The following is a 13,235-nucleotide window of genomic DNA, read 5'->3' as shown; positions in this document are numbered from 1 at the left end:
TGAGTATAATTAAAAACATTTCTTTAATGTTATGTTTATTTTTTGACAATGTGTTTGTGAGTTTTCTAAGTAGTATCTAAGGTACCTTTATAACATTATCATCTTCAATCATGTCTTGTTTAGAATCCACTTTTATGTATTTTGTTATTGTAATGTAGATCAATTTCATATTTTGTTTGATAGATAGGTAGGTTTGGTGTGATGTTTTTGATTTTTTTAGAATCTTTTTCAACAAGACGTATTGTGTTTCAACAACTTATCTTGTTTCAACAACATTGGTATAAGTACCTAGGTACTAGCCTTTTCAGTATATTGATCATTAATTTGATCATTTGAATTGGAATTTATAGATTCATTCTAATACTTTATTTATTATTATGAACTTCATATGAGTTTAGATGTACAATTTATCATTAGAAGCATCATGGTTATGATTCTACTATCTAATGTCATTGATGAATACGAAACACTATTTGATGATGAACTTTCATTATATTATTTATTATTATGAACTTCATATGAGTTTAGATGTACAATTTATCATTAGAAGCATCATGGTTATGATTCTACTATCTAATGTCATGGATGAATACGAAACACTATTTGATGATGAACTCTCATTATTATTACAACTATTACAATAGTATTACAACTATTATAATATTATTACAAGGATTATCACTATTATTACAAGTAGGGGAAACTATTGAGGAGTTCTGCAAGGGGATCTGCCCAGCCATTCGTTAGAGAAGTGGGGACTAGCTCTATGCTACAGTGGCGTATAACTCGACTGTACAACAGATTTAGCTAATCTAGCTCTTCTGGCGTTACGGTGTTGAGCTGTTGAGTGGGCGACGTTAGACTGTGTAACTCAGGTGAATATGCGGCTACACTGGTAAGACTGATATTGGTTTAATGTCGTTGTATAACTGCTATAAGATTTTGATTTTGAATGACGGGGGTTCACCTTCCTTTCGGCTACAAGCTAGCCGTCTCCTCCTCACGGTATTGTGTTTCAACAACTTATCTTGTTTCAACAACATTGGTATAAGTACCTAGGTACTAGCCTTTTCAGTATATTGATCATTAATTTCATCATTTGAATTGGAATTTATAGATTCATTCTAATACTCAATTAGTTGTATGATATTTTCCAGTAAGAAGTGTGAAACTAATAATGTGAAGAAAATACTAGTGTGAAATCAAAGAAAGAGACCAACTTATACTGATAACGATAAGAAATTGGCAAACATGGTGTATCTAACCACATGTCAGGAACAGATAGCTAATTATAATGATCTGTAAGATTACTCCATATTTAATGGATAAACTCACACTACCTGTCAGCCTAAATACTCCATGTAAGTAGATAAGATAAGAGACCTCCTCACGTGAACCTAGCCTGAGTGGGCTCGGGAAAGGCCAGCAGCACCCGATTGCCCAGAAGGTCACCAATCCGGACACTAACCAATGTCAACTTTGCTCAACATCAGTAATTCCTCAGGAACTAGTGCAGTCAGCATGCTATCGCCGCGCCTCTGCGCTGGCTTCTGGATAAGACTATATCCAGAAGGCAGCGAAGCGGCGATTTTTAGGTCAGTCCCTTTCTAAAAATCTAATCTAATCTGCGCTCCAAGAAGTTGACGAGCACCACTTGAATATAATAGATGATATATAGACAAAGGAAAAGCTGACATCATCATTATTTCCTCTGTAAGCGCACACTTATTAGATCCACATTTAGATGATAAAAATTATTCCAATGACGTAGGAAGTGATCGAATCAAACTCAATTAACCACTAAATTAGATATTCATGTGGACTATAGTTACATACCTACCTAAAGCGAAAATACGAGCCTTTAAAAATATCTCCTGCCAAATCTTGGTAACAAAAGTGAGCATATTCAATAAACCACAGACGCAGATTTGTCTAAAATAATGGACAGACGAATCCAGATATTCCTTTTCCAAATCCAACACTGGCCGTCCTCCCACACTCTCATTAACAACCTGGACTAGCAGCTATCTATACCGATCATGTAACTTGGGTGCTGGTGTCGATATTGTGGAACTTCTGGAACAAGTTCAGAAAACAGAAATAATGTTCTCATTTCTAGCAATCTCCTTTGCTCAACTCACTCTCTAATCTATGTGTGAAATCTTTGTGGCGTTCTTGTTGCAATTGTAGAGTAGCTCAAAAGTACTAGTAATTAGATGGAACTCCGAATGAGGGTGTAATGTATGCGTGATTTTCAGATGGCTATATATTTTTTTTTATTTATTATTAATTGATTTTCCATTTTTTATATTAATTTACAATAAATATGTAAGTAGTAGATTATAGGTCTTGATGGAAGACTCAGTAACTTTGTGAAGTTCCTTAACAATAGATGTAAAATAAATAACTTATTGGGTTAACCCAGTGAAGAGTATAAGTTATTCTTTTTTACATCTATTAGTAGATAGGTATTACCTATTAGATATCTATTGATTATAATTATTGAAAAGGTCTCCACTAAATAGCCTTAATATCAGCAAAAACGCTCTAAAATCATTGGGAGTCCATAAGAATCGCTTTATTTTCCTTTTCTAGTGGAGATGTCAAATGCACTTTTCCATTCTGTACGCACTACACAACCAAAGTGATAATGCTGTTGCGATTAAAGTAAACAAATGAAGGTAAGTATGCACACTAATAAGGTATTTTTAATATTTAATTTTTACAAAGTTATTTTGGATTTAGGTAGGATTTAAATTCCTACAGCAAGCTTTGACCCAAATAGTTCTATGAGTGTAAAAACGTTTCTTTATTAAATTATTACTACAAAAATTATCTACATTACTGGTACTAGGTATGCAACAGCTTAGCACCAAAGTTCAAAAATAAAATGGAATTATTAGAGCTCGATCTCCTCCCTTAAAATTGAGGATGTGGTCATTTAAGGCATTCAACTGATGCTGTCGTCCAAATAAACGCATATAAAGCAATTAGTGGAGATGCCATGTACTCATCAGTGGAGATGTCATTTATTCACTAGTATATCATTGGTTAAACCCCTCATAAATTAACTCAGATTGCTTAATTTAATTAAACTCCATCTTGAAGTGCAGCCCTTGACATTAGTTATTAGTGGAGATGATACTAGGCAAAACCCCTCATAAATTAACTCAGATTGCTTAATTTAATTAAACTCCATCTTGAAGTGCAGCCCTTGACATTAGTTATTAGTGGAGATGACAAGTGCACAATGAATACATATTCTGACAAGTCCACATAAATTAAATAATTTAATTATAGCTTCACCTTTACAAATAATACAAGATATAGATTTTGTTAGATATAATTTGGTACGATTCGTACGATGAATGGTTCAGATTCAACACTGGTAAAATATAAAAATAAACTAGTAAATAAAAACAAAAATCAGCTCCCAAAAATAAATAAAATAAAAACAAATCAATCAAATATAAAATAATAAAAATCAATACATAGAATAATAAAGATTTTCTTTGGCTGTTAGGTATACCTACACGAAAAGAGACAAGTGTAAAAGTGTGACATTAGCAAAAGGGTATATACAGAGAGACGAGAACAGGGTATAAAGGAAAATGTAATAAACATTTGAGGTGACAAACATCTGAAAGACGGAAAAAATCATGGGAGGGGTGGAAAAATGAAATTAAAAAGAGGAGAAATAGGGAGGCAGGGAAAACGCTGTGAATGGAGGAGAAGAAAAAATGAGCGAAAGAAAAAAGAAGTGAATATTGTACATGAAGAAGTGACAAACAGCTGGGCAGAACATCGCACAATTCTTACCCTTATGAAGATGCTTCTGTAGGACAATATTGATAGGAAGGTTGATAGACAACTATAAAAAAATATAGGTATCATCTAACTTTAATTCCATTATAGGTACAAACAAATGAGGATCGGTAAGGAAAAGTGAAAAATAGTGGAGACGCCAAACGCACTTTTCTTAAAATCAGTTTCAAGGGTAGGAATCGTCGATGATATTTGTGTTGAAATCTCAACTAATAAGCCATTAGGCGGAAAACGACTTCAGCGAACAGCGAACGTTCAGATCAGTCATGGTTTTCATATTCCACACATGAAGCAATGTTCAGTTTGTTTTCGTTCTGAACTCGTGAAGTGAGCAACTGAATATCACAACTACTTTGTGCTAGAGAGAGGGGAAATGATCGTGTTTATTGTTACAATGTGAAGTCGGTAGTTTTTATACAATCTACCTTCAAGCGTAATATTACAGCGCAGCGATCGTAATTTCTCCCACCGTTACGGGGAAAAAATTACGGAAAGTTACGATTAAAAAAAACTTTTGATAACCCCGCTTTTTTCTGTCTTCTATAACCATTTTGTAAATATATTTTTCCCCTTACTTTTTTTCTCATTGTGATAAAAAGATTCCCCACACACAAAAATTTATATTTTTCTAACCCCCACTTTCGTACACTTCTTTTTGAAAAAATTCTCGTTATTACATGGCTACTGTGTTAGTTCCCACCCACTGAGTTTGGTAAAACACGCGACAATTTAACTTGTATCTTCTTGTATAGTTGCTACTGATTTGCAAAAATCACAACACGTTGTTTTTTCCGGATAAATTACAAAATAAAAAATAGTCAAAAATTTTATCTAAAAATTATAAAAAAATAACTATCAATTAATAAAAATATTATTTTTATTTATTTATTTTTTCTCAATAATTAACTTTTTAAGTGTCGTATATTTTAAAAAGTTACACATTTTAATAATTAATTAAAAGAGGAAATTATTAAATTATTTACTTTATGTTTGTGTGTTTCAATAAGTTCAATGAGTTACAACATTGACAATTATTTACAATAATTTTATTAGTTAATAATAAAATTGATTCAAACAAATTTATCTGTCGATAATAATCAACTGGTGAGTGCTTTGAGTATAATTAAAAACATTTCTTTAATGTTATGTTTATTTTTTGACAATGTGTTTGTGAGTTTTCTAAGTAGTATCTAAGGTACCTTTATAACATTATCATCTTCAATCATGTCTTGTTTAGAATCCACTTTTATGTATTTTGTTATTGTAATGTAGATCAATTTCATATTTTGTTTGATAGATAGGTAGGTAGGTTTCTCGCATTCTGATTGGTTCTTTCATTTTGGGTCGATGACTCCTTGCTGCCATATTCATCTGGATGAATCATAGTTGTATGATATTTTCCAGTAAGAAGTGTGAAACTAACCACCGTTACGGGGAAAAAATTACGGAAAGTTACGATTAAAAAAAACTTTTGATAACCCCGCTTTTTTCTGTCTTCTATAACCATTTTTGTAAATATATTTTTCCCCTTACTTTTTTTCTCATTGTGATAAAAAGATTCCCCACACACAAAAATTTATATTTTTCTAACCCCCACTTTCGTACACTTCTTTTTGAAAAAATTCTCGTTATTACATGGCTACTGTGTTAGTTCCCACCCACTGAGTTTGGTAAAACACGCGACAATTTAACTTGTATCTTCTTGTATAGTTGCTACTATCCAATTCTATCTTCTGAACTGTTCTCACGTGGTAGTAAAGACACAAATGTTACTAACTCTGAAACTTTCACCTCTGTAATTATGCACGTTGAACACCTCCTCTGCCAAATCCTGTTTTGTTTAGTCCGAGATTTATGTGGTCAAGCTTTGTCCACAGGTGGATAATTCAGTCAACAATCTAAATATTCTGAATGAATGTGTAAATCTGTCTGTCTTGTGATCTACAATATTCATTTCGGTGTTGATAAACTCTCTAGACAGTTGACACCAAACAACAGCATTTTCCTGTTGGAATAAACCTAATTGAAACAATGCATGCTTGCATAAACATGACCAAACAATTTTTGTTTAACATAGAAATGCTTTGAACTCTGGGCTCTACATTGTACCTAAAAATTGTCCGTTGTACCTATTTATCGTCTCATTAACACCAAACACAATACAGGTTGAAATTCAACAACAAAATGTATGTATATGTGTCTGTGAACAAACGGGGAATTAATTTCACATGTGCTGTGTTTTCTGTCTAGATTTAACCTTTGTCATGTACCTACTTTCCAAAATGAATTTTGAATCGGGATTTTGTGCTCATGTCTATTTTACATGTGAACAATTTGAATTACAAATTAGGTTAAACACATATTTCCCAACTATAGTTTTGTGTTACAATGCTCATTCACTTTGGTGTCACCTCAGGTGAATGTATGGCATTTAGTAGATATCAGGTACTTGTGTCAGGTGTGTTCGATTGTTATCATTATCAACATCCAAGAAACAAATTGAGTACCACCAAGAGATTGTCAAGGGAATTACAAGGTATATCAAGAATAGCATGGTGATTGTCTTGAAGGATTTCAGAAGTCATTGTGGTTAGTCCTTACACCAGAAGGAAAGGTCTTTGAAGAATACACATGTATGTACCTATTTAGGAGAATTTCCAAGTATACATAGAATTTCTTGCTTGGGTTAAACACATATTTCCCAACTATAGTTTTGTGTTACAATGCTCATTCACTTTGGTGTCACCTCAGGTGAATGTATGGCATTTAGTATCAGGTACTTGTGTCAGGTGTGTTCGATTGTTATCATTATCAACATCCAAGAAACAAATTGAGTACCACCAAGAGATTGTCAAGGGAATTACAAGGTATATCAAGAATAGCATGGTGATTGTCTTGAAGGATTTCAGAAGTCATTGTGGTTAGTCCTTACACCAGAAGGAAAGGTCTTTGAAGAATACACATGTATGTACCTATTTAGGAGAATTTCCAAGTATACATAGAATTTCTTGCTTGCAACTTGTAAAAAATATCTGTAAATTATCATTCCACATCTGAAAAGGAATCTATTCTGTTTCAAGGAACTCGTGCACTGTTACACACAAGTGATATAAGACTTGGGTATGGAATGGAAATTTTTCAACTGCCTCCTGTGGAATATGGATGGGTAAAGATAAAAAAATGACAAACGTTCATGTTCATAAAGTCCATAGGTTCTTGCTTGCAACTTGTAAAAAATATCTGTAAATTATCATTCCACATCTGAAAAGGAATCTATTCTGTTTCAAGGAACTCGTGCACTATTACACACAAGTGATATAAGACTTGGGTATGGAATGGAAATTTTTCAACTGCCTCCTGTGGAATATGGATGAGTAAAGATAAAAAAATGACAAACGTTCATGTTCATAAAGTCCATACTTTTATTTTATGACAAGCGAACTACATCCAAAGATAAAAATGGATGTCACTTGTGACCTCTTCAGCAATATTGATCTCGGTGCCTCTGCAATTGCTGTACTCTTTGCTGCAGGCTTTGTAACGGATGGGCACACAACAATAATATTGAAGCAAATACTATTCCAAAGATAAAAATGGATGTCACTTGTGACCTCTTCAGCAATATTGATCTCGGTGCCTCTGCAATTGCTGTACTCTTTGCTGCAGGCCTTGTAACGGATGGGCACACAACAATAATATTGAAGCAAATACTACGTTCTCGTACATGGCCAGTGGTTCTAGTTGTTTCCACCAGGTCAAATATTCCCTTGGTCCGGTAATAGTTTCGAAAGCTCTTCCTTTGTATAAGAACTCAGTAAAACTGTCACATCCACTAATAGAGGTTTACCATAAGGTAGTACTATTTTTACTCCAGATAATTTTTGAAAAGCCCCAGAATAAAAGAATTTAGTTAGTTTGAACCTAATAATCTTACAAACAATTCGTTCTTTCAGGTTTAGAAATTCAGAATTGGACTTAAAACATTTATTCTGGACACACAACCGAATATGCTAGAAAGGACAAATTTAGAATTTGAAACACTCCAAAAATAGCGTATTAAACCCATTTGAATCTGGTGTAAATTAGTTTGCATAATTTAAACAGCACAGAAATATTATTATAATTACATTTATTTAGGTTAGTTATGTTCAGCGTTACTGTAATATTGTTGTTTGATATTGATTCAATTTATTGAAATATACAGGATGTTCGAATAAAATGGGGTTTCAAAAGTTTTTCAAACAACTACTTGTTTCTTACTTACAACAATAATTTCATTTCACCAATAAAAACTGGAGGCTTAAAAGAATATTTAAAAACAATCAGGAGTGAGCACCTCAGTAGTTTAAAATAATTATGACACAGCTCATGATTTGGTGCGTTTATGAGACATGGAAAAAATTAAGGGAGAAAAAACAGATTAAGAATAGATTTCAATAGATAAACTATCCCAAACCTAGGGTCTTCATCCAGAAGTTCTTTATTGGTAGGTAACCAATGAAGAAAAGCTTACATTATTACTTTCTAGTTATATATTTCTCTGAAGTTTCTACTTATTATGAAGTGTGAACCTTATCCTGTACGTTTTGAATTTATCCCCAACTCTCTCCACCCTGTAGACAAAGTCTACTGAATGTGTTACCCATGTCGATGTCGGTATGTACACCTTTATTACCTGGAATGTCTTTTGTCTCCGCGTAAGTAGTCGGGTTAATTTGTCCCGCGTTGCGTCATATCTTGTAAATCTGGATCCATGTAAATTACGACAGAATATCTCGTTCATTAGGCATTACATTGGAATTTTATTGTGATGTGTGTTTTTTAATGCTATTTTAATTAATGTGTGTTACCCATGTCGATGTCGGTATGTACACCTTTATTACCTGGAATGTCTTTTGTCTCCGCGTAAGTAGTCGGGTTAATTTGTCCCACGTTGCGTCATATCTTGTAAATCTGGATCCATGTAAATTACGACAGAATATCTCGTTCATTAGGCATTACATCTGGAATTTTATTGTGATGTGTGTTTTTTAATGCTATTTTAATTAATTTTTTATGTTTGATTGTCTGCGCGACAAGTTTTAGGAACAGAATGGGTGCCAGTTTAGCAAGGTGGTGAATGTATAGCAGAATTCATGTCTTCAACTTTAGCAGTAGTAGAAACAAATTCTGAGATCAGACATCAAGTTCCTAGGTTGTGACGAAATATACAATATTCAGCTTGAACATTTTCAGATGAAGTGGGTAAATTCTCGTTGACGCTTTCCCTCCCCTTTATACAGGACTCGTCAATGTAACGATAAGTGATTAATTGTTACCAGATAAGAGGAATTGGTACAATCGAGGATAGAAACCATTCTATTGCAAAAGTGGTCCTAAATAACATCACTTAGTCACATTATACACTTTAGGAACCGAACTTAATTGTTCATATAATATTAGAATTTCGTTTTGAATTATATATTATCTATATCAATTAATTTATGTAAAATATTACTTATTTTCATTTCAATTCCTGTTCTGTTTTCTCAAGGTTTTATGTATAAATTGTTCGCTGAAATCTATATGTTAAATGATTTTGTAACTCTTAAAAAACGACTGATACCCAGTCATCAATCATTGTTGACAAACTATAAGTTTAAATCCACAAGTTTGAACTCGAGTCGTATTCCGGTTTGAAGCGAACTATTGTCAATATTTGAAGGAAAGAGAAATCGTTCCAATAAAGCTCTTGTATAAGATGCACCTATGTCTTCTTTGATACGATTTGAATATCATGTCAAACGTTGCTACAAGAGATACAGCCAGCAGTACTAATATAAACAATATATCACAGGTAAGACCTTTTCAATACTGTACTTTGGTATGACTTTTCTAACGTTTTGCATTTTTGGATCAGTAGATTTAAATAAAATTGGGCTTATGCAGTAGGTAGTTTCCAAACCATCCAAATTATAGGCAACATCTTAAACGTGATAAGTTAATTAAATAATATACCTACTTACCTGCTGGAAAGCTTGGAATAGACATAAGACAAGTATCTCTTAATATAGCAAAAAGACCTTTCCATAACCTGAAGTAGGTAGAATGTCATCAAGCCAATGTATAAGTTATACAGATATGTCATCACAATCATCTGAAAACTGATTGTAAAATCATCCTCAATTCATTGATTGTTCCCATTTCATCGATACTAACTTGATCCAATTCTAATTGTTACCTACCTACAAAAACATAGAAGTCAGTAGTGAAACCATTACAAATATACATTGGGTAGGCTTTAAAATTAGGAAATTACAACTTGTAAATACAGAAATGGCGGTCGGAAAAACCGGTTCTCGTAATAAAAGCACGTAACATTGGGTTTTATCCCTCCTTGAATGTAATTTTCGCCAGATCCCTTCCCTTTGTTACCCCCCTACCCGGGCTGTGAAAAATTCAAGTGTCAAAATAGAAACTTGAAAGTTAATAGTGCGCAAAGTCGGAATTGATTTCGGAGTTTTACAGCAGGATTATTTGAGTTTATAATTTTTTGTAAAAAATTTGAAGGAATACCTTTATGGAAATCCTCCGGCAAAAAGTTACGTTTTAGGATCCTCAGCAGAATTTTCAGCGGTTTGTAGGAAATGCCCTTCGAAGTCAGAAAATCGAACTTTGTTTATGACATATTAAAGTAAAAAAAAAAAAAAAATCGTCCCCTCTTTTCAAACATCTGCCGCCAGAGAGGAGAGGGGGGCAGCTCCTCTTAGTTCCCCCCTCTTTTTAATACACCATTGATAATTTTATTAGAAGAGATTAAATACACAAGACTCTGTCTTTATCCTCCCCTCTCTGCTTTAATGGTAAATAAAGCACTGGTAGAATTGATATTATATTTGAGTACTGGGGGACAGAAGTTGTGGCTCTTGTCACTCAGATTGGAAGAAAATTGGCTGCAAGTTGAGACCGTGATAGAAGTGAGTTGACCAGAAAAGGAAATCTGGAATATACATAGATGCCAAAAGTGAATTCGAAAATATGTACCTACATAATAACGTTTTTGTATGAATATGGATCTAAATACATAGATCAATAAACTACAACGTCTACAACTTACTTTTGTAAATCTGGTAGGAACTCCACTAAATCTGCAGAAAAATAAATCCTTGAGCCGCCCCATTTTTGTCAAACATTACACGAAATAGTTCTTCTGCTATATTGTCATTAGTATTGCCAGGATCCAGGATGATGTTGGCAAAAAGCTACAGGATTTGCAGGATGTGATTTGTTCTCAAGGGTTGTTTGATAACTTGTTTGGACAACAGATACTATTGTTTAGTAGGTCTATTAGGTTTGAGCTTTGAAAATTCAAGATGAGTTCTTTTAAATGTTTGGTATTTAGGTTCATCTTGAATTTTCATAAGTAGATAGTAATTGACAGTTCTTTGTATGAGGTACATCAACTAAATAGTCCTTTCAATTTAACGTTCATTGGTTTGAATTTACCATACCTTAGCTCTAGTAAAATTTCTTCATGAAATCGTCAGACTTGAAAAATACTAGAGGTAAGTATGCTAACATTGGTAACGGTAGTTGTTTTTACATTATTTAGTGATAAAACATTACAAGATGTTTCAACCAAAAGAACATTCTAACCACACACATACAGGTCCAACGATCATAAATATTGGAATTTGAAAAATATGGATAAAAATATCGTCTACTCTGGTTCGATCTGTTTGCCAGATAAAAACCTCGACTTTTGATGAAATAGTTGAGTTGACAAAGTTCCCAACGAATTTACCAAAGATTGGTATGTCATCTTTTTTGGTCCTACTGGAACTTTATGGAATTAGCTATTCCTCTCGTCGAGGTTTCAACGTGATACAAAATCTTAGTCCGAGCCTGTCTGATCCGCAAAATTCAAATACGAATATCAACGGAGATCGTAAAAAAATATTAGTAAAAATATTATTGAGCATGTTTTTTTCCCCTAGTTTTGGCCAAGATTGGTATCAACATAACATGAGAGACTAATGACGTGTCCACAGATCCGCTCTTTGAGATTTGGATTTGGGAACAAATTTGAAACATTTTGTGTCAATTATTATATTCATTTTTTGCCATCACTCAATTTTTTTATTGGTTTTGATTTAGAGACGTTAAACATTTAGTTTTGGGATATACAGAGGTAGAAGTATTTATCATATTCACCACTCAAAAGTATGATGGATACGTCAAGTTTTATTACTTGTTCAGGAGATGGTATCATCAAAGGAAAAAACAGTATGTCCGTCATTCTCTGTGACTTATGATCTTATGAATCTTGTAGGATATTCAGATGGAATGTGGGAACTTGTCTTTTATAATATGTATTTACGAAATGAACCACTGATTCTATTGTTCAAATGTTCACAGTATTGTAGATAACAACCACGATTTGTACTTTGGTATAATGAAATCGACAATGTTGTAAGTACGAAATATAACACGTTATTAGCAGAGTCAGGTCTCAGCACTCAATTTTTTTATTGGTTTTGATTTAGAGACGTTAAACATTTAGTTTTGGGATATACAGAGGTAGAAGTATTTATCATATTCACCGCTCAAAAGTATGATGGATACGTCAAGTTTTATTACTTGTTCAGGAGATGGTATCATCAAAGGACAAAACAGTATGTCCGTCATTCTCTGTGACTTATGATCTTATGAATCTTGTAGGATATTCAGATGGGAACTTGTCTTTTGTGATATGTATTTACAAAACGAACCACTGATTCTCTCTATTGTTTGCAGTATTGTAGATACAACCACGATTTGTACTTTGGTATAGTGAAATCCACAATGTTGTAAGTACGAAACATAACACGTTATTAGCAGAGTCAGGTCTCAAGTGTCTGAGGATATAAACACTAATCTTATCTGGCAACTCGCCCAGCGAATATCATCACGGCAATAACGAAGATATTCATCAAAGTCTCCACTAGACAGCCTAATGCTGTGACCAAGATATGAATATTCATGCTGAAAATCCATGCTTTGATAAGTAATTATTATTGTCCGTATATGATAATGCGAGGAGCTATCAGTCACAACACCAGAGATGTTGAGCTATTAGAAGACCACCCAATCTTATCTGGCAACTCGCCCAGCGAATATCATCACGGCAATAACGAAGATATTCATCAAAGTCTCCACTAGACAGCCTAATGCTGTAACCAAGATATGAATATTTATGCTGAAAATCCATGCTTTGATAAGTAATTATTATTGTCCGTATATGATAATGCGAGGAGCTATCAGTCACAACACTAGAGATATTGAGCTATTAGGAGACCACCTGAAGATAGTGAGGCACATGCCAGACGCATGTAATGTTGGAGACATGATAACATGATCTAAAACTATCTGGAGAGGAGTGAGGCACATGC

At 33.6% G+C, this 13,235-nt stretch overlaps 1 protein-coding gene across 1 annotated transcript in view; it reads left to right on the top strand.

The window, feature by feature from the left end:
* Nucleotides 1–12,876: 12,876 nt before the first annotated feature.
* The window catches only part of LOC103509300 (iroquois-class homeodomain protein IRX-6), a 60,740-nt gene continuing 60,381 nt past the window's right edge, over nucleotides 12,877–13,235 (top strand). Inside the window, exon 1 of the mRNA XM_017444136.2 lies at nucleotides 12,877–12,994. Within this exon, the coding sequence (XP_017299625.2) occupies nucleotides 12,877–12,994 (118 nt within the window). The remainder of the gene's footprint in view (nucleotides 12,995–13,235) is intronic.

This window comes from Diaphorina citri, unplaced genomic scaffold, assembly GCF_000475195.1.
Source record: "Diaphorina citri unplaced genomic scaffold, Diaci psyllid genome assembly version 1.1 scaffold485, whole genome shotgun sequence".
NCBI classification, from domain to species: Eukaryota; Metazoa; Arthropoda; class Insecta; order Hemiptera; family Psyllidae; genus Diaphorina; species Diaphorina citri.
The sequence above is the reverse complement of the archived record's forward strand: the minus strand, read 5'-3'. Positions and strand labels throughout refer to the sequence as shown.